Source organism: Ascaphus truei, chromosome 4, assembly GCF_040206685.1.
Source record: "Ascaphus truei isolate aAscTru1 chromosome 4, aAscTru1.hap1, whole genome shotgun sequence".
NCBI classification, from domain to species: Eukaryota; Metazoa; Chordata; class Amphibia; order Anura; family Ascaphidae; genus Ascaphus; species Ascaphus truei.
In genome coordinates this window covers 308646669-308669567 of record NC_134486.1, presented here as the reverse complement: position 1 = coordinate 308669567, position 22899 = coordinate 308646669, and the positions used below count along the sequence as shown (strand labels likewise).

General features: G+C 47.3%; 1 protein-coding gene across 1 annotated transcript in view; it reads left to right on the top strand.

Annotated features, from left to right (window-relative positions):
- SMIM28 (small integral membrane protein 28) overlaps window positions 1–9812 on the top strand; it is a 32910-nt gene extending 23098 nt beyond the window's left edge. Inside the window, exon 2 of the mRNA XM_075594807.1 lies at window positions 8829–9812. Within this exon, the coding sequence (XP_075450922.1) occupies window positions 8829–9218 (390 nt within the window). The 3' untranslated portion in view covers window positions 9219–9812. The remainder of the gene's footprint in view (window positions 1–8828) is intronic.
- The last annotated feature ends 13087 nt before the right edge of the window (window positions 9813–22899 follow it).

Here is a 22899-nt window from a genome sequence, read left to right as displayed (position 1 = left end):
CTGGCTTGCGATGGGTTCCTCTTCCTCCGGTCCCTCCGACACACTGGGAGTCGCCACGGCCGTGGGACTCTTCCGCGGCTCCGGCCGCACCAGTGCTTGCTCTGGTGCCACTAGCGGAAGTGCACCTAACTTTTCCTGGGCATTCACCTTACCCTTGGCGTGGTTAGCAGGTACTGATCCCAAGCCTGGGACCGATGGTACCACTGTGGTAGGCCGGACTGGCCGTTGTAGGGCACACGGGCCCATATCAGGATCCGTAGCAGATGGGATAATTGTCTCTTTATCTCCAGCTTCACTTGTGTGGTCCGCCGGCGGGCGCATCACCACAGCTGGTTGTTGGTTGCTGGAATCACTAAGAGAGGTTGGGGGTAGAGACACCTTACCCTGTGATTCCGGAATCTGCGGTTCAGACAGGTAGCTCTCTCCACTAAGTAACCTCTCCATCTTTTTCCCTTCTTGTTCTTTCTTTATCAGGTCCTGTGCAGCACTTCTTCTGCGAGTCTTCCACCGCTCTAGGTCATCCTGCCACGTGTCATCTTCTTCATAAATCATGTCACACCTTAGCACAAATGTATCTATTCCGTTACAGTGTAACCTCTCGCAGTCTATTTCATTCCCAGGGGGAAAATACTCTGCCTCTGCAACAGTGTCTGGAACATCACTTTGGACACACAGGCCCCCTGAAACCTCTGGGATTAAGACAGACTGATTAGCAGTGTAACTCACTTCAGCAGCTAGGTCAGGCTCCTCCTCTGGCAGTTCTGTAGGCTGCAGCAGCCCGGGTTTCAGGAACTGCATCTCGCAGTCTGTACACTTGGGCCCTCGGGTCAATTCACCGACGGAGCAATCACAACCGCTCAGGCGGCAGTGCAGGCATCCTTCCCCATCTACCACTGTTGTTGTGAGCACTAATGGTAACGTAGATAACTCGTCAGTCCAGCCACCAGTCACATTCCAGTCTTCTATTACATATGGGCACACTACCAGGGGCGAGCCTAACGTTGGGGCCCGTATGACTCTATACAGCCGAGGGTGTATGTCGCTGCATCCGTTAACTCTCTTATGGTGAACAGAAGTGGCTGATTGCTTCTCAAGGTGCTCTCTCCCCCTGGGTGGACTCTAGAAGAGGGGCACTTTCTATCAAGGGATAGTTCTGGCTCGGTGCTAAGCCACTCGTGTTGCAGGGACGGGGCTTAGGGTTTCCCGCCAATCCCGGACAACTTTCTGCAAGGTAATTCTCCTCCTCGAGCGCAGCAGCACGGGCACGCTGCCAACTTGGGGAAAGTTGCCATGGCGCTGGGTCGGAGTAGACTAAAGGGTAACCCTCAGGGGGACACCCTGGCATAAACAACGCGGACGGTGCATCTGACAGGCATATATCCCACGTGTTTGTCACCACAAAAAGCATTGAGCTCCACGTAGACGTGGGGTCATCATCTACATCTATAATAAAGGCATTCTGCCACCTGGGGATTTTATGCAAATGATCATGGACCTCCTCATCTGATATATTGGCAGGAAGGCCTTCTACGGCCACCACACGGCGGGGGCTAACATCTATCCTCAAGGCCCAGGCGAGGACCTCGTGTCCGGACTTTACAAACATGGTAGACAATTTGACAAAAAAAATGGAACAGGGCACCCCAGGTCTGATCTCAGCAGCACCTCCAAATGTAGCCCTCTTTCCCCCCCCCCTAAGTGAGATTGAGGTGGGTAGGTGTATCTGACTACTTCTCAGTGTGGTGCGGTACCTGTTTGGCAACCAGGAGAGCTGAGCTTCCGCCACAGGGAACCTGGGGTATGTACTTACACTCGGGCAGCGCCTCCACTGATGAGGGATCCCAACGGGGTGGGAGTGTGCATACCATCCCCTCACCCACATGTCCATCATCATATTCCCCTCAATCGCTTGAGTGTCCACAACAATAAAGACCAGTGTGAGTGTGAGGGATAGCGCTTCCCTGTGTTGGGGCCCGGTGGTGCACTTAATGTATACTACCTCCCTGACCAGTCCTGGTCAGGAAAATCCTTGGGACTCTGCAACACCGCAAAGTGATCCCACGGCGTTCTGCGCTGCTCTCTGCAGGAATGGATGCACACGCTGACTCCACAGGGAAAGGAATCTCCAACCGGAATGATCCTTGAACACAGTCTCTGATACACGCTGTACTGACAGTCAGATGCTGTCAAACAGAAATCCTCTTGCTCTCTAAATATGGTGAAGGAGTCCCTGTCCTAAGGCCAAAAATAGAAAGTTGCAAGGCGGTCATTGCTGCCGCCGGGGTATGAATGAAGACACGCAATAAAAATAAAGGGTTATTTATTGGTGCATATTACACAAAAAATCTGCTACAGAGCAAACTCTGACGCGTTTCGTTCCTAGCAGGAACTTTGTCAAAGAGTTGTCTTCATTCATACCCCGGCGGCAGCAGTGACCGCCTTGCAACTTTCTATTTTTGTCCTACATACCCTTGGGCTGGAGCACGCTGACATCCTCTTCCGGTTCACAGTTCAGTGACGTCATCGCAGACCGGAGCCCGGCGAGTCAAGACTGTGAGTTTATCTCCCTTCCCCTGCCTCCGTGAGAGGATTTCTGGGTCCGTGGTAGACACCGGGTGTAGGAGGGCAGTGGCGGAGGGTAGCGGTGTACTTCGCCTGTGGTTCCTATTGGAGACACGGCGGTATCACTGCTATTCATTCCTCCCTACCACATCTAGCCCCTACCCGTGGTAGTCATAAGCCATGCACTTTCTAACAGGGGTGTTATTACTGTGTTCATTTTACTAGAGGAACAGTGAACGGAAGAGATTATTATGGACATTTGTTTGTGATTTATGGATCTGGTTCTCTTGTAGGTCTTGCCAGTTTTCATTTAGTAGCACCAGTTTTTCTAAGGAGCGATTCTAGGAATTTCCTGTCCTAAGGCCGACCCTATAGCATACAGCTTCCTCTGGTGTCATAGGGAACTAACTGGGCCCTGGGGTATACCTCTACCCTAGTCCCTGTACGCAGAAGAACTCTCCCTGTAGCTTCTGTCTGATCCCAGACTCTGGCAGCTCACCACGTGCAACTGGCACTGGTGATATAACACACACTGAACAAGTAGAAAGCAACCCCCCTTCTTCCTATGAGGGGCCTCTTACTGACACAGCCAAATAACTGCTGTGGCTGCACTACAAAGCCACTCTGACATATTGTAATCAGAGCACACAGCACGACAGCTATGTCACTGACAAGATTACACACACCTAAGGGCAGGGTCCCTATCTAAGGGGCCTTCCCTAAGAACTTACCCACTAACCTAGTGGGGAGTGGGACCTACCTGGGACCTGGGGGTAACCTGGCCTAGTGTAAGAGCCTTGCTCCTTACACACCTCCTCCCCCTTCCTGCTCCCAGCTCCAACTGCCAAACGTGGTCCCTGCAACATTGTAGCCTTACTCCACAGGAGAAGCTACAAAACCTATTTGCTGGCTGGCTGCACGTGATGTGAGTGAAAGGGCAATCCCCAGAGGCTGCTGAGAATTGTAGTCCACTCAGGACCTCTTTAGCATTGGGACCGCGTGCGCTATCCTTTCTGCGCCTGTGCAAAGCTGTAATGGTCGCCGCTATGCTTAACTGCGCCTGCGCGACCTCTAGAGAGCCTTCCTGCCTCTCTGCCTTATCAATGGTGTACCGGGGAGCCAAAGGGGACCTGGCTAGTCTCCCCCTGGTGGAAATACCAACGACCCCGCTTGGAGGACAACATCACACAGCACAGAGTTATATAATAAAAATGCAGGGCATAGTATATACAACTTATCCCAGGTGCTTCACCATCAACAGTGCATAACTTAATCATAACCTTTATACCCGAGGCCAGCTGAGTGATTGCTGTTTGCTGAGACCAATTGTGGGGTGCCCCTAACTGATAATGTGGGGGTACCTCACTTTGACTTTCGTGAGCCTCCGCAAACTCATGGTCAGGTGCAACAGTCACTGGTTCCATACTGCTTCCTCCCCCTGGTGGAAGGAATAGCAGTGCCTCTTGGCCAGACCTTTACCCGGCCATCTGCGGCATGGAGGCAGTAGGCCAGGAGGTCTTGACCTTTTCCACGGTCTACCACATGGTGAATGGAACGCTCCTTTTTGGGCTTAAAGGAGGCAATTTTTACTAAATCCCTCGCCACACAGTCCTTGTCCCTACTTACTTGCGAGGCTTCCACTGGGAAGCGAGCAATTGACAATGTCTCTTTACTCAAAGTCTCTATACTCAGGGTCCCGGTTACATCCTGCAGGGGGTAAAGGGTTGATACCTTACCACTGCATCGATGCACGGTGGCCAACCGGTCCTTGAGGACGCTGTCAGTTCCCACCTCGGCTGTCTTGGGACCTGCCCCCGGCCCTTCTGGGGCAGTCCACTCACTGTCTCGAAACTCGGGAGCGTTGGATCCCAGTCCTGGGACCATTTGGGTTGGAGCGCACAGGCTCACTCTCAGGTCATGAGCCTTAGTTCGGGCCTTTTCCATGGCCGCCCCCATCGGAGCCTGTGGGGAGTAAGGAGGTTCCTCACCACTCCGCTGGCTTGCGATGGGTTCCTCTTCCTCCGGTCCCTCCGACACACTGGGAGTCGCCACGGCCGTGGGACTCTTCCGCGGCTCCGGCCGCACCAGTGCTTGCTCTGGTGCCACTAGCGGAAGTGCACCTAACTTTTCCTGGGCATTCACCTTACCCTTGGCGTGGTTAGCAGGTACTGATCCCAAGCCTGGGACCGATGGTACCACTGTGGTAGGCCGGACTGGCCGTTGTAGGGCACACGGGCCCATATCAGGATCCGTAGCAGATGGGATAATTGTCTCTTTATCTCCAGCTTCACTTGTGTGGTCCGCCGGCGGGCGCATCACCACAGCTGGTTGTTGGTTGCTGGAATCACTAAGAGAGGTTGGGGGTAGAGACACCTTACCCTGTGATTCCGGAATCTGCGGTTCAGACAGGTAGCTCTCTCCACTAAGTAACCTCTCCATCTTTTTCCCTTCTTGTTCTTTCTTTATCAGGTCCCGTGCAGCACTTCTTCTGCGAGTCTTCCACCGCTCTAGGTCATCCTGCCACGTGTCATCTTCTTCATAAATCATGTCACACCTTAGCACAAATGTATCTATTCCGTTACAGTGTAACCTCTCGCAGTCTATTTCATTCCCAGGGGGAAAATACTCTGCCTCTGCAACAGTGTCTGGAACATCACTTTGGACACACAGGCCCCCTGAAACCTCTGGGATTAAGACAGACTGATTAGCAGTGTAACTCACTTCAGCAGCTAGGTCAGGCTCCTCCTCCTCCTCTGGCAGTTCTGTAGGCTGCAGCAGCCCGGGTTTCAGGAACTGCATCTCGCAGTCTGTACACTTGGGCCCTCGGGTCAATTCACCGACGGAGCAATCACAACCGCTCAGGCGGCAGTGCAGGCATCCTTCCCCATCTACCACTGTTGTTGTGAGCACTAATGGTAACGTAGATAACTCGTCAGTCCAGCCACCAGTCACATTCCAGTCTTCTATTACATATGGGCACACTACCAGGGGCGAGCCTAACGTTGGGGCCCGTATGACTCTATACAGCCGAGGGTGTATGTCGCTGCATCCGTTAACTCTCTTATGGTGAACAGAAGTGGCTGATTGCTTCTCAAGGTGCTCTCTCCCCCTGGGTGGACTCTAGAAGAGGGGCACTTTCTATCAAGGGATAGTTCTGGCTCGGTGCTAAGCCACTCGTGTTGCAGGGACGGGGCTTAGGGTTTCCCGCCAATCCCGGACAACTTTCTGCAAGGTAATTCTCCTCCTCGAGCGCAGCAGCACGGGCACGCTGCCAACTTGGGGAAAGTTGCCATGGCGCTGGGTCGGAGTAGACTAAAGGGTAACCCTCAGGGGGACACCCTGGCATAAACAACGCGGACGGTGCATCTGACAGGCATATATCCCACGTGTTTGTCACCACAAAAAGCATTGAGCTCCACGTAGACGTGGGGTCATCATCTACATCTATAATAAAGGCATTCTGCCACCCGGGGATTTTATGCAAATGATCATGGACCTCCTCATCTGATATATTGGCAGGAAGGCCTTCTACGGCCACCACACGGCGGGGGCTAACATCTATCCTCAAGGCCCAGGCGAGGACCTCGTGTCCGGACTTTACAAACATGGTGGACAATTTGACAAAAAAAATGGAACAGGGCACCCCAGGTCTGATCTCAGCAGCACCTCCAAATGTAGCCCTCTTTCCCCCCCCCTAAGTGAGATTGGGGTGGGTAGGTGTATCTGACTACTTCTCAGTGTGGTGCGGTACCTGTTTGGCAACCAGGAGAGCTGAGCTTCCGCCACAGGGAACCTGGGGTATGTACTTACACTCGGGCAGCGCCTCCACTGATGAGGGATCCCAACGGGGTGGGAGTGTGCATACCATCCCCTCACCCACATGTCCATCATCATATTCCCCTCAATCGCTTGAGTGTCCACAACAATAAAGACCAGTGTGAGTGTGAGGGATAGCGCTTCCCTGTGTTGGGGCCCGGTGGTGCACTTAATGTATACTACCTCCCTGTCTCTGATACACGCTGTACTGACAGTCAGATGCTGTCAAACAGAAATCCTCTTGCTCTCTAAATATGGTGAAGGAGTCCCTGTCCTAAGGCCAAAAATAGAAAGTTGCAAGGCGGTCACTGCTGCCGCCGGGGTATGAATGAAGACACGCAATAAAAATAAAGGGTTATTTATTGGTGCATATTACACAAAAAATCTGCTACAGAGCAAACTCTGACGCGTTTCGTTCCTAGCAGGAACTTTGTCAAAGAGTTGTCTTCATTCATACCCCGGCGGCAGCAGTGACCGCCTTCCATTTTTCTATTTTTGTCCTACATACCCTTGGGCTGGAGCACGCTGACATCCTCTTCCGGTTCACAGTTCAGTGACGTCATCGCAGACCGGAGCCCGGCGAGTCAAGACTGTGAGTTTATCTCCCTTCCCCTGCCTCCGTGAGAGGATTTCTGGGTCCGTGGTAGACACCGGGTGTAGGAGGGCAGTGGCGGAGGGTAGCGGTGTACTTCGCCTGTGGTTCCTATTGGAGACACGGCGGTATCACTGCTATTCATTCCTCCCTACCACATCTAGCCCCTACCCGTGGTAGTCATAAGCCATGCACTTTCTAACAGGGATGTTATTACTGTGTTCATTTTACTAGAGGAAAAGTGAACGGAAGAGATTATTATGGACATTTGTTTGTGATTTATGGATCTGGTTCTCTTGTAGGTCTTGCCAGTTTTCATTTAGTAGCACCAGTTTTTCTAAGGAGCGATTCTAGGAATTTCCTGTCCTAAGGCCGACCCTATAGCATACAGCTTCCTCTGGTGTCATAGGGAACTAACTGGGCCCTGGGGTATACCTCTACCCTAGTCCCTGTACGCAGAAGAACTCTCCCTGTAGCTTCTGTCTGATCCCAGACTCTGGCAGCTCACCACGTGCAACTGGCACTGGTGATATAACACACACTGAACAAGTAGAAAGCAACCCCCCTTCTTCCTATGAGGGGCCTCTTACTGACACAGCCAAATAACTGCTGTGGCTGCACTACAAAGCCACTCTGACATATTGTAATCAGAGCACACAGCACGACAGCTATGTCACTGACAAGATTACACACACCTAAGGGCAGGGTCCCTATCTAAGGGGCCTTCCCTAAGAACTTACCCACTAACCTAGTGGGGAGTGGGACCTACCTGGGACCTGGGGGTAACCTGGCCTAGTGTAAGAGCCTTGCTCCTTACACACCTCCTCCCCCTTCCTGCTCCCAGCTCCAACTGCCAAACGTGGTCCCCGCAACATTGTAGCCTTCCTCCACAGGAGAAGCTGCAAAACCCTATTTGCTGGCTGGCTGCACATGATGTGAGTGAAAGGGCAATCCCCAGTGGCTGCTGGGAATTGTAGTCCACTCAGGACCTCTTTAGCATTGGGACCGCGTGCGCTATCCTTTCTGCGCCTGTGCAAAGCTGTAATGGTCACCGCTATGCTTAACTGCGCCTACGCGACCTCTAGAGAGCCTTCCTGCCTCTCTGCCTTATCAATGGTGAACCGGGGAGCCAAAGGGGACCTGGCTACATATATATATATATATATTCAGTTTGTATATAATTTCTTTTTGATTGGGCATGTTTTATTATACGAAAATATTTTATTGTCCAGCTTTTATTATTACATAAGCTTTTATTGTGCACATATTTCTTTTGTTTGCATAATATATGTAGGGTTAAATAAAATATTGCACAATACATGCACTGTGAAACTGGAACACTGTGTTTAATAAGATATAAGTCGTTTATATGATATAATACTATTTTGTTACTTCCCTGTTGTCGCTGTGTATATTTTTACATGTGAGTTCAGTATTAGTCGATCCTTGTGAATATTCATGAGCGATGATATCACTATCAGTAATGGTGCGAAAGAGAGGGCAAGGCAATTCCTTGTTACTCATCTGTGGTATTTATACTTGAATATTTGTACATTCACAAATTACACCTCACGAAGGGGCCTTTTTGCCCCGAAACACTATGCATTTCTGCAATCAATTTTTTTTTATAATGTCAGTTTGACTGAAAAATTATTGTTCCTGAGTGCAACAAAGATGCTATTGCTTTCTTCCATACATTATTAACTATTGAACAGATTTATATGAATTATATATTAGCAAGCAATTTTGTGGGTTGTGGAGCACGACCAAAGTATCCTTACTCCAAGCCCTCAATTAACAAGAACCACTTCTGGGTAAATGTTTGCAAAGCTGATTTTTTTCCCTTTTGTTCTTGCAGAGCAAGCATCAGAATGAAAACAGCTCAACCAAAGAAGACTTACAGCCACTTGTATGCATCATACTACCCACAACAGCCCTGCTCCTGATAGGCTTCTTCCTGCTGTTCCTTTATCGGAGGTGTAGACGCAAGAATCCACAGGGGCAAATCTTTGCCGCAGGCCTCCAGGAGAACCTGCCAGACAGAGAAATGGATTTCTTCTCCACATTGCCCTGGAGCACTGAGCCTTTCCAATACTGCACACTGCTACCCGATGCCTCTTTTTTTACCATATGCTTGCCTCCTCCTTACGAAGAGGCAATCTTGAAGGCTTCAAGTGACTCCTGTATTAGCATCTGTCCGGACCCTGTCCCTCCATATGAAGAAAGACCACGCAGGTCAAGCAAATAATGTTCCAATCTTGGAATGTGGCCTTAGCAATGGGCTTCAGCTGGACTTGGAAGTTCAAGGACATGTTATGCAGCATCCACCTTAAAGGGCTTTTTATAACTTATTTCCATTCTATGTTTGTTGCTCAGTTCCTGCTTAGATTGTGTAAAGTCAAAAATCCAACGGTATAGACACTGAACTAAAGTGAGTCTACCAGGAACGTGCTGGCATATCCAATTGCCACCACGCATGGAATTGCCCCTTCAGCGGTTGGCAATATTTATACCGGACTGTGAACGTACTTAATATATTTTACGACCTCAGCTCTGCTGGAGGGTTCTGCATTTTACTGCAAAGGGGTTAAAGGTCATATGGGAACCTGAGGAACAGTGCCCGTTTTTACTTACTCTAAAATGACTATCGATTTTCATTCCTTTTTTATTTTCTAACTTTTGGTTGCTAAATGCAAGACGAGACCTCAAAGCATTGCTTCCTAGAAATGTTGTATCATCCTCAGACAATGAAACGCTTTCAACATAAACATCCTGTTTATTATAACTGGAATTGTGCAAAAATATTCCTGACTTTAGTGATAAAGAAAATAAAGAATACATGACCCACAGCCATACATGACAATGATTTTGCTTTTGTTGAAAACGTCAATTATTTGCTGGTAATGAGAAGGATATTTTTATGCAGTTGTTAGTGAGGAATTATTTGAATAGAGTCATTATTGCGCTATTTGATTACCGTATTTCCTGAATTTGTGGGACGCTATCGACAAACCCAAATCAATGAAGAAAAAAAAATCGGGGAAAGAAACTCAGTCATAAAGTAGAGTCTGCACTCAAATGCGATATACAAAAAAGTTATATCTTCCAATATTGTCCAAAAAAGGTACAAACATCACAATATAATAACGGGGGGGGGATGCAGATAATACAAACATGCAAAAAAGGGACGACGCACCGGAGAAATCCTCAGTGTTTTGAGACACAGCCCTTTGTCTAAAGGAAATCAGAACAAACCTTAATCTGCTGTCTTTAAACAGCCATCTTGGCTGCCTGGTGTCTTCCCACATCCCTCAGGGGTGTCCGCCCCTGTGCTATGTGTACGCACCGGCATCACCAGTGACATCATAGGATGAGCGTCATAGCAACATGGCAATACTAACAGTGCAAAACCCTAAAACGGAACCTATTCACAAACCATTGTAGATAAGTAAACAGTTTAAAGAGTGCATACACACATCCCAACTTCAATCCATAGCATGGAATTATATCTATACAAAGGGCTGTCTCCCGAAACATTGAGGATTTCGCAGGTGTGTCAGCCCTTTTATGCATGTTTGTATCATCTGTATTTTGTTTCATTATTATATTATGATTTTTTTACCTTTTTTGGACACTATTGAAATACATCATTTTTTTGTATATCACATTTGAGTTTCTTTCCCTGACATTTCATCATTGATTATTAGGGCCCCATTTTGTTTGAGGGGCCCTCTCATGGAATTTTCTGCATCTCACTGTATATATATATTTTTAAGTAGTTGTTTATATATATTTGAGTGCACCATTAATCCCCTTGAACACAAACCTAAATTACGCTCCCCGCTGCCATCACCTGGGGCCATCTTTAGCAAATGCGGTGCCTTGTGCTATATCCCATGAGGGACCCACCTGTCTCGTGGACTATTATAACTCCGTCCTGGGGAACAATGAGCATAGGAGAGAGCACGAAAGAGCACAGGAGAGTAGGGAACACAGGAGGAGTGGGAGTGGACAAGTGGGAGGCGGGAGGAAAGGAAGAACAGGGGAGGGTAGGAAGCAAAAGTAGGGAGCACAGGGTGGAAGCATGGAGTACAGGGAAGAGCACAGTGAGGAAGCAAGGAGTACAGGGGAGAGTAGGGCTGGTTTTTGCAAATGCCCTGCAATATCCATGTATCACTATATGCCCACCTGTCCCATGGTGTTAAATACACACACACACACACACACACACACACACACACACGTAGAGGTATCAGTACCGTGTTAGCCGAGCTTCAATAATCAAAAAATAAATAAATGATACCGTTCTGTGGATGATTTTATTTGTGCGAGCTTTCGAGATACACTGATAACATCGCCGGAAGAAGAGATCAGTGTATCTCGAAAGCTCGCACAAATAAAAGCATTTCATTAGCCACAGAACGGTATCATCTATTTATTTTTTTGATTATATATATATATATATATATGACAAAAAGAGGACAGCGCGGCTCCCATAGCATAATACTGTATTTTAATGATGGTATATGCTGATAGAATAAGGACACTTACAATATATAAATTGATTGAAAGCAGTGGTTAAAAAGTCTTTAACTTCACCCGCAGGACCCTCCGTTTGTTGATCCACGTGTAGTGTGTCAGACCGGCTCCTGCTGCGTACGTCAGGGAGATGCGCGCGCACAATCTCCTCCTGATACTCAAATCCCGCGAGAGTTGGCGGCCGGGGATGAGACTGGATACCAACACAGCAGGCTATGCTCCATTCACTGATTAGATGAGGATAAACAGAGCGGACGGGCCCGGTGTAATATGTCATGTGCTGTTGTTCATCTGAGGTTGTATTTACCGAAATTTAAGACCTGCTAAGGAACAGATGATTGTTATTATGTCCTGATATGTAAAACCATAGAATTCAAAGAGGGTGTACTTTCTTTTTCACAGCATGTATATGTATACTGTATATATCCGGCGATCGGATTTTGCCCCCTGGCGATGCCTCATGGTCGTCCCTGCAGTGCACGCGGTTCTGTGCTGAAAAAAATCCCCCTACCTGATTGGTGTGACGCGACTTAGCGCGCTGCCAGGGGTTTTTTTTTTGCCAGCAGCCAGGCTCTCCCGCGCATTGAACCAGCCCTTCCTTTCCTATCCTGGTATTCTTGAACAAGTACTCCCTCACTGCCTGCCTCCATTGCCTTTTCTTGTCTCCATTGCGTCCCCCCCATGCGGTCCCCCCTTGCAGCCCATGTGATCCCCCTTGCCCCCCATGCGGTCCCCCCATGTGGCCCCCCCTGGCTCCCGATGCAACCCCCCTTGGCCTCCGATGCGGCCCCACTGGTCCCCGATGCGGCCCCCCATGTGGCCCCCCCTTCCGTGTGTGTGTGAGTGAGTGTGAGTGAGTGTGAGAGTATGAGTGAGAGTGCTTGTGTGCGTGAGTGTCTTAGTGTGAGTGTTTGCGTGTGTGTATATATACAGACACCTACATACCAACTGTCAGTCACCCACCCATCCACACACGTGTCAGTCACCCACCTACCCACGTGCTAGTCTGTCACCCCCTCCATCCCCTCTCTCTCTCTGTCACCCACTCTCTCTCTCTCTCTCTGTCACCCACACCCTCTCTGTCTGTCACCCTCTCTCTCTCCTCTGTCTGTTACCCTCTCTCTCTCTCCCTCTCTCTCTCTGTCAACCTCTCTCTCACCCTCTCTCTCTCTCTGTCACCCTGTCACCTTCTCTGTCACCCTCCCTCTCTCTCACTGTCACCCTCCCTCTCTCACACTCACCCTCTCTCTCTGTCTCACACTCTGGATCTGGATCTCTTATTTACCCTATATATTTTAACTGCCCTATACCTTCACTGAAATAACCTATACTGATTTCTTCCAGATCTGACTCAAGCATCACACGGGAGACATCGGAACCCCCCCTAACCCAGAAGACAGGTAGGGAACACCTCCCCTCCAACATATAACATTGCGGGAATGAGGGTACCTGGGCATTGAGGGACTGCGGATCAGGTAAGATCCCAGGCGGGACTGCTGCTTTAGATATTGTGAAGCGGGGGCGTCCAGGCACTAGTTAAGGGGTTCAAGAAACTAGTCATTTATATCTGGGGTTTTTTCTAGATCCTACATTTTACGCACACACACACACACACAAACACACAAACACACACATACACGTAACTATGTAACAAGGACTAATTGTAGTAAAGTATAAATGTAATACAATAAATAAACACGTCAAAAACTAATGTTGTTATTAGTTCTTACTAGGAATTTATTCAATTTTTTTTTTTAAAAGTGGGGGCTGGGCTGGGAACGGGGCTAGGGGGAAAAGATTGCGCCCCCCTGGTATAGATAACAGTTTACTACATGCAGATAATAATAGGAATAACAAGGTAAAACCCACACCAAATAGGCCACGCACGGCCGTAACCCCACAGTGCCCTCCAACACAATGTCCATGCTCTGATTGAATATCCCCCCAAAGCACGGAGGCGCCCCATGGCACACAACTACCCTGGTGTCCACAAGAGTCAACCCACCCAATGTGTGCAACAGTGCTGCCCACAACTAAAGTGTTATTTGTTGGTGCACTTGGTGATGTGATGATACGGGCCGGGGGCTCCAGCACCCGGTAATGTCGACGCAAGACAAGGGGGCCGTTCGGTCCCATGCTGTCATCATCAGCGATGAGTCTGCCTCCACGTGGGGTGGTATCCAGCTGGAAGGTCCCACCATAATACTCTCTCTGTGTGTGGTAATCTGGTCCCAGACCACCAGATGCCAGGTCACCGCCGTATCCTGGCTGTGTCCTTCACGCTTGGTGCTACAGGGGCAGTGTCCCTATCTACTGTCCCTGCTGCAGCCACAAGCTCAAAGGGGGAGTCGGGGCCCAGCTGGGGCCTTTGGGGTCTCTGGCCTAGTGCAAGGGCCAAGTGTAGTAACCTGTTCTAAAAATATAATCGGTAATTGGTGAGTGTAAGAAGCATTTTATGCTCTTAGTTATTATAGTTGTATGTGGAGTACCTCAAGGATCGGTACTGGGATCACTGCTTTTATACTTGTTTTTTAATAATGATTACAAATATTTGGAGTCAGGAAGGAATTTATTTTCCCCTTATGAGATATCATTAGATGATATTTCACTGGGGTTTTTTTTGGTGATCTTTCTCTGGATCCATATACTGTAAGTACAAATATTGGATAAAGTATCTGTCGTCTAAATTTAGCATACAGTAGGTTGAACTTGATGGACGTATGTCTTTTTTCAACCTCATATACTACAGTATGTGGTGTGTTATTAACACAGTGTCCGCCAACCCACATGTCAGCATTTTACAGATTGCCTCAACTGAATGTGTTTTTTACCCTCTATGTGAGTACCGTTCTTAAACACTACTCCATTTATAATACAATTTCCCTTTACAGTATTATGCTATGGAGCTGGTGCTTCTTTTCTTTTGTAGGTCAATAGTGATCAGGCTAGATCACTTGAGAAGCTTGCCTACTCCATAAAGACTGTTTCCTGATACTGGACATTTCATCATACCTTTGTGATTGGTTGGACACTTTATCTGTTTATCACTTTTTTCACTGTGATTTTTTGCACTTTTATATAAGCATATATATTTATTACTTTATACACTTCATTGTTTGACCATCACGACACTTTCATTTTTCACACTTTTAGCGCTATTCTTTGTTTGTGTTGTGTAATGTAACTATGTATCATCACGTGGGCAATTCCAAACGGCGTCATGGGTTGGCCACCCATGTTCTAGTTCTAGACGTGAGTCCTATTCAAATGCAGGGACCCCCGCTGTGTTAATCCGATGGGCCATTAGTCTGGCTGCAGAGTCTCGCAGCGTGGGATGGGTGTAAGTGCAGAATTCTCAAAGCAAGCAGTCTGCAACTGGCAGTTGCAGCTGTAATCAAGTCTTCAGGTCTAAAGCTGACATCTCATTTTCAAGGCTGCAATATTACTATTTAGTTAGGTTGTAAGTGGTTGGACTTAAATGATACTTCTCTTTTCTTGTCTTTTTTTAAGTACGATGCTATTACATTTCTCTGTTTTATTATAACAATTGAAATCACTCCTCTTTAGTCTTGTTACCACAGGCTCAAGACATTTCTCCTTTAAGTTGCTTATCGGAAAGAAATTGTGCTGATAAAACTCTACAACTGGAATTATGCTCAGTCGCTGAGTAAGCTTCTTATGAAACTGCTTCCACTCCTTACATCAGGAAAAGCCAATGTACTGTACTGTATATACTTTTAATGTCCAAACTGTACTCAAAAGGCATTAGGCATGCTAGCACTAAGCAAGGATAATCCACATCATATCTATTATGCGTAATGTTTTATTTGCATAGTGCTTTGTTCAAATATTACCCTTTCCATTTAGGTAATATTTTTCTCAATTATTGAAGTATAAAGTACTGTAAGTATTATAAAGATAGAATAGATCATTTTAGCAAACTAGGCATGTGATTTTTTTTTTTAAATAGATCATATTGTTTTTAAAGCTAAGAAGAGCATAGTCGCAATAGAAAAATGCCACAGAAACATGTTTGAGATTATAAGCATTAAAAACATTCATCAGAAATAAAAGCATTTTCACAAATGTCTTTATTTTGTCTTCTTACTGTTAACATATTTAAGAGGCTGTTTAACATAGAATATCCTGTGTGAAGCAACAAATCAATCTTGGTGTAAATACATAGCTTCAGGTTTATTATATGAGAAAAGAAAAAAAACATTGCTTTAATGGGCTTCGTATCATTGATATATGTTCTGCTGTGTATTCACCTCATTTTGCACCAAGCATCTTCTCTATATGAATGTTCATGCTCGATTTTAATTTTGCTGTGCAGCATTTTATTTTCAAATATGTTAAAGCAATCCTCCTTGGCCCCCCTTTTAATATATGGATGTGAGGCATGGGGTTTTCAGAACTAAATAACTTTTATTTCAGTTCAGGTTCCCTACCCCTCTAGCAGGGACAGGGGAACGGTAATCACCCACTCTCCCCCAAGGGGAAGAGTAACTGGGGTTGCCAATGCGCAAGCAATCCTGTGTGATACCTGTCTCTCTCAACGGTAGAGACAACTGCCTAAATTTGGGGTTGCAGCCCCTTAAGTACAGTGAGGGAAGGTACAAGGTCTGAATCCATGATTGGGTAGAACACAGGCCTTGTCCCACCTCTTCCCCTGTCACTAAAGGGAGCTGCATCTGTGGGGAAAATCCGTAATTGGTCCTGTCACTGCCTGCACTGTTTACCAGGGCCTGCATGACAAGGAGGGCAGACTGGTAGCCAAACCAGGCATGGCTACATTAATAATATTCATTAAATACGTCACAGGAACTAAAAGAAATGCCATAGCAGGCTGCAAGGCATTGCGGAACAATCTGGCATTGAGAAGGTTAAGATATAAATATACCAATTTACCTTGCTTTACTAACCGTTCTGTTTGTTTGTACCAATTTGGAGTGTACTAACTAAATTAGCGTGTACTAACAAAACATTGTACAAGCAAATGTACGCTCATGCAATACATCCAGCCCATGGTACTTCTCATACCCTTTGGTCCAATAACACACCCCTCCCCCGAGCCACTAGGACCTGATCCACGGATCTGTACGGCCCTCCGCCTCAGTACCTTCATTGAGACCCCACAGGCCCAATGCCCCTCCGGACAGACACCCCCTGGAGCCCATTCCAGCCCACCCCAGGGACCACCCACTACTCCTTCCACACTCACCCCCAGCCCATAACAACCCTCCTCCAGCCCTCCCAAAAACCCTAGCAGATAACAACCCTTCCCCCCCAAATGCTTTCCTGATCCAGACCCCTAAGTGGGATGTCACAGGCCCCTCAGCGGGTCATTATAGACTTGGGCATGCGCAGGCTGTCGCTGGCCCACATGTTCCTGTTTCCTCCTCCCCACTCAGCCCCATACCAGTTAATCTCGACCCAGGCCCATAGAAATCCCACTCCTAGTCCCATACCTTTTCCCCTTACCCCCCTGCCCCATACCTTTTCCCCTTACCCCCCTGCCCCATACCTTTTTCTCTTTACCTACCCCTCTGCCCATACCTTTCTCTCCCCCTTCCCAGGCATTTAACTGCCTCCTCTGTTCCCAGGCACATAACTACCACCCCACACCAGGCACATAACAACCCCCCCCCCCCTCCTCTCAGGGACATAATTACCTCCCCCCTGACACATTATCCTCTCCCCGTGGGGGCCCTACTCCTTTAATTTGGCCTGAGCCCCAACATTTCTGTTAATGGCAGCAGTAACGCCTAATACATCTGTATGCCGATTACTGAACACTATAGCAAAGACAAATGACCCATCTGCATCTATCCCACAGGCCTACAAACCTGTGTTTTTTTTCCTCTAGAAAAGTTGATTTTGACCTTTACATAAAACAAATGTGCCTTTAAAATATCTCACTCCTTGCCAGGAACACAATCAGGAAGCACTTCAAATGCAATACCAGACCTTCCCTTTCTGGCACAGAGTTTATTGTGTTAGTTTGCAGTAAGATTGCTCGGGTTTCACTTGATAACCTGCTCTATCTGCAATCGTGATGCTTAGATGGGCAAGTTGTAAAAATGCCAACCATGCATTTAGCAAACACGGTGCTTTCTTTGCAGCGACGGCGGAAATTAAAAACAAATGGTCTCTAATTTGAGCACACTCGTATCTTTTAGTAGTTAAGACCTACATTGGAGGCACACATTTTTATATGATTTTCAATACACGATACTAAACATGGTATATTTCACGGATTCTAGAAAGTGCAACTCCGTGGCTTGGGAGCATCCCACTTTGTTCCCATAAGGGTTATGCATATTCATTCACTGTTGATTTTTGTTGTTGTCACATTAATAGACAAACACGATTGTGAGGCTATTCGTACAGAAGGTGTTGGGTAGTGTGTGATTGGTTAAAAAGAATGCAGCGGTAACTTGTCATAACACATTATTCTGCTGCAGCAACATGCAGCGCAGGAACATGTTATTAACAGGAACCAACATTTATCCATAGACGGAAACATAAACAAAGCAGAGTTTCTAAGAAGATACACATTCACTCTGCATGTTACAGCGCCCTCTAGGCATATACAACAGAAGGTGAATAGGAAACCAAACAATATAAAATCAGCACTCGCTATAAAACTAATTACAGTGTACATATAATGAAATAGTGTAACCCCACCTCGCCCGGCTCAATGTGGAGTTGTTGCAGTGAGGTAGTGTGGAAAGGTGCAGATGTTGGTGCACAGACTCTCATACCTTTTCTCAGGGTGCGGGCGCCCGGGCGGGCTGGTGATGTAAGTGTTGAAAGTGGAATAATAAAAGCACCAGGAACTTTGTTGCACAAACAGGACAAGTTTTCTTGACTTCTGTCACATACATTCAGACTTCTTCCCTGGGACTCAGACAGCTGCCCAGGGAGGCACAACTGGCGTTGTCACTTATTCATAGTTTCCAAGGGTGATGGGATTGTGCACTCCATTTACCCTCAATGCTCTGGAGTTAATTCCAGACCCCTACCAGGGCTAGGTTCAGGGGTGCACCTTCAATCTAGGCTCCCATTACCTGTCATCCTGTGCATGGTCCCTCTAGCCCGTACATACCCGACATAGATCTCTAGTTGTACAGCGCCTCCATCTTCCGCAGGCTCCAGATGTATGGAGGCTCTCCTATGGTAGAACACAATCCCCTTGCCTTTCCCAGAAAGATCACACACCAGGCAGGATGTATAATAACTGGAACGGTTTATTCTGTTCAGCTCAATGCAGTCACAGCAGGCCTCTGCCCTATGCAGTCTCTGGGTTGGTATCCAGCTGTTGGATGGTCCCTGGACCTGCACTTTGGGTCAAGGGCCCCCGCAGCAGTCCTTGCTCTTCTCTGATCCTCTATCAGGATCAGGGGAAATGTGCACACTCACTCTCCCCCAAGGGGCAGAGGAACAGGGAAGGCCAGTATTCAGACAACCTGTGTGTGACATGTCGCTCTCAAGTGGGGAGAGGCCCTGACTACAGTTGGGCGGCACTCCCCTTAAGTACAGCCAGGAGGAGGGCACCAGGTCTGACCTAGCATTGGGTGAACTCAGGTCTGGTTCCATCTCCTCCCCTGTCACTCAAGGGTACTGCTGGGAGTGGGGAAAACCCATGATAAGTACTGGCAGGCCTGCTCTTACCAGGGCTTACTGCCAGTGAGGGTAGACTGGTAGCCAAAAACCAGTCCTGGCTACACTATCCCTCTGGTGAAAACTCCCATGTCCTCACAGGGACCGACATTTGCAGGTACAATCCTTCAGATGCATATCCTAAATAGAACTGGAGAATCAATAACAACAGTATGAGAATCATAATGTAAAAGAAACATACTTTTCTGTATTACAGTGCATATAACTTTAATTACATCACAGCATTCCATGAAAAACCCAGGTCCCTCCCAACATGGAGAACCCAATTAATCAGTAGTAATGCTCCGGGTCTGGTTTGTTAACAAGTGCCCCAGTACTATCAGGCACAGTTACAGAAAATACCCTCTTAGGGTGGTCTTTTCAAAACATACTCTACGCGGTCCATGTGTATGGATATCCCTACTTTCCACTTATTTATATAAGACTCCAAGCAGATTTCCATTCAACAGGCCAGGCAACCACATAGAGGGTCTGCTCTAGAACTGGGGGACCTCTGCGTAGGGAGACCAAACTCAGAAGTGTCGTCCACTGATATCCCAGAATCGTCATCCAAACTGAAATCGAAATCACAATGCCTAAATTCCCCATCAGTATCACAATTCTCATCTGAAACCTCAGAATCTCAATTCTCCATCCTGATACCCCGAACAGGGACCCTGCAAGGAATATCTTCCCTAAACCTGAAGGCCCTAGTAGAGGATCCCCCTAGTTCCTCATCTCCATCAGAACTATACTCAAACTCAATCTCCCTACCCCAGGGTTGCTGAAAATAAAGACCTGATCGCAGACGATTTCGAGTCCACCTAGCAGAGCTCTGAGACTCAGGGGGTGGAGAAAGAGCAGTGCAGAGAGTACTAGCCACAAGATTTGAGGCCTTAAAATCTCGTCAGAGTCCTTGGTGTGACGTCCACCCTGACTAGCTACCAGTGCTATACTGACTAGGTGAGGCTCCGCGTCTGGCTTTGGCTTGTGGCTCAGTTAATGGTCAGGGCCCGCGGCCAAGTGTTTGGGGGGGTGTCTTAGTGCTCACCGCAGCCTGCTCGCATTCCATACGTGCCCGCATAGAGTCAATAAAACGTCCCACGCCAGTGCTGGTGGAAGCGGTACTCACCGGAGTTGGAATCGGCCATTCCTCGTGCGCCCCGGCGGTCGCCTCTCTGTTGACGTCAGATGATCTGGCGGGATCCGGATAGAGATCAACGTCCCGCACCAGAAGTGCGTCAACATCCAGTTTTTGGATCGGCGTGGTGTCACCGTCCTCCGCGTAGAGATCGCTGTCATCTGGTATCCTTTCACTTGAAGTCTCCATCGGTTTCTGCTGGGAGTAAGTAGATGGACTCTCACTGCTCAGCTGTATCTTGGGAACCCTGGAACTCGCTGACTGGGATGCGGATACATCGACCCGGCCGCTGGAGAACTCCACGAATGGGACGCTCCTCCGCCGCTTGGGTTGCACAGTCGTTGTCTTCGGGACCGCACCGTCGCTAAATGCCACAGGTACAGGCTCCATCTTTGGCAGGGTCTGTAGGGGTACACGTCGGCTGGTGAAGCACCACAGATGCCTGATAACTGCTCTGGCTTGACGAGGGTAGGGATACCTTTGTGGGGGATAGGCACCGGAGCATTGCACCATCGTCTGCGGTAATCAACAGGTAGCATGCACCACACACTCAGTAATAGCAGAATCTCTCATCGGGTGAGGGAAACACTGTTACATTTGGAGGCGCTGCTGAGATACTGCTCAACAGGACAGGCTTTCAGCGACCCAAGGCTGGAAGTTATCAGGTACGCTTCCAGAGCAAGTGCTGATGAAAGAGGGAGACTGGGTGCAGTTCCCAGGGTACTCCAGCATACCATAGCCAGGGCTCACCTTCCCTGCCATGGAGCTGCAGCCTATGTTGACCTACAGAAGCTTGTCCTGTATCCCCACAAACATCGGCGGACGACTCAGCCCTCCTGCTTACCAACAGGTAGCGTGCACCACTCACACTGTAATGGCAGAATCTCCCACCGGTTGGGGGAAACACCGTTACATACATATAATATATATATATATATATATATATATATATATATATATATAATATACCCGTATATACTGCCCTGAGGAAGGTCCCTCTACGAGGACCGAAATGTTGGCTGCCTTGTGTTCACAATACATATTTTTTTGGATCATATCTGCGGTGTGCTGTCTGTTTGTTATCAGGATCCCCCTGGTCACTATATGCCTACATTTCTTCTATGAGACGAGCATCTGCCTTCTGTGAAAACGTGAGTGCAAACTTCAATACCTATGACTATATATATATATTTTTTTTTTTTTTAAGGTTGCTGACATTTTCTGTGGTGGATTGTTTACTGGGTATTCAATTTCTGCACCAGCCTGAATGGGGAGCGCTGTGTTCACATATCACACAGTCTGTGTTCTTCTAGTAACTTCTTTATATGCTGGGATAGGGTGGCAGACTGCTATAATCTCACCACATTGTAGAACCCACCACTGACTATTATTTCTGTTTTCTACTGTATGCTTGTTTTGGGAATACAAAGAATCTTTAAGCTACTTTTTTAAACTCTGTGCCCAGTGATGATACTGTGACTGTCCTTGTGGCAAACATGTCTGTGGATATGACTGAGGGCAGGAGTGAGAGACTATCATAAGCACAATGTGAGCTAATAAAAGAAATAGAAGAACTCTTGGGAGAAATGTTCGAATAGCAGATTTGACTTTTATATGCGGAAATGGTTTGGGGAATCTCCACAGCCAGAAACTCCTTACACAGAAAGTGAGGCCGAAATCACAGCTTCCCTTCCACACGATTCGTCTGAGAGGAACTCAGCGGAAAAACAACAGAGCCAGGAGGCCAGGTCTGAATCTGTCCCCTGCCAGGGCGCACTCTTAGTCTCTGAGGTCTCTTAGCCGACACCTATTATGAATGCGCCCGACTCTGGGATCCAGCTCACAAGCGCACCGGTGAACCCACTTCTAGATCCTGTACATGTGTTGAACTGCCAGGATACCTTCCCATCCATTAGATCCAAATCAATTAGATTGTAAGCTCTTCAGAGCAGGGACTCCTGTTCCTAAAAGTTACTTTTATGTCTGAAGCACTTATTCCCGTCATCTGTTATTTGTATTATTTGTTATTTATATGACTGTCACGTGTATCACTGCTGTGAAGCGCTATGTACATTAATGGCGCTATATAAATAGACATACATAAAATATACGACGACTGTATATTTCTAAGGCAACTGTATGAACATTTGGATAATAATGTGATTGTTTGTAATATACTGTGCTGGTAACGTATATTTTATGTGTTCCATGTATATCTTTTCCTCAATAAAAAGATATTTAAAAATAAAAACATAGTCCTTTTTGGTTACAGCTTATTCGGACCCACAGCCATGCTGCCTTTGCGCTTCTGGCTCCACGGCTTCCTTAACAAAATTGTGCTACTATATTTATGCATTTTATATAATAAACCATGATTTACTGCTTATATGATCCGGAATAGAGAGCCTAATCTCTGCCCTGTTATGATTTGTCATGGCATTTTACTTAGTCTCTCATTATTTTAGATGACCTTATGGCAACAAATGGGTAATGATATATGTTGGACAGAGCTAAGTGATAGTTATGATATGAAACAGGGGTAATACAAAATACAAGCTCTGTGCTGCACACCATACAATTGAAA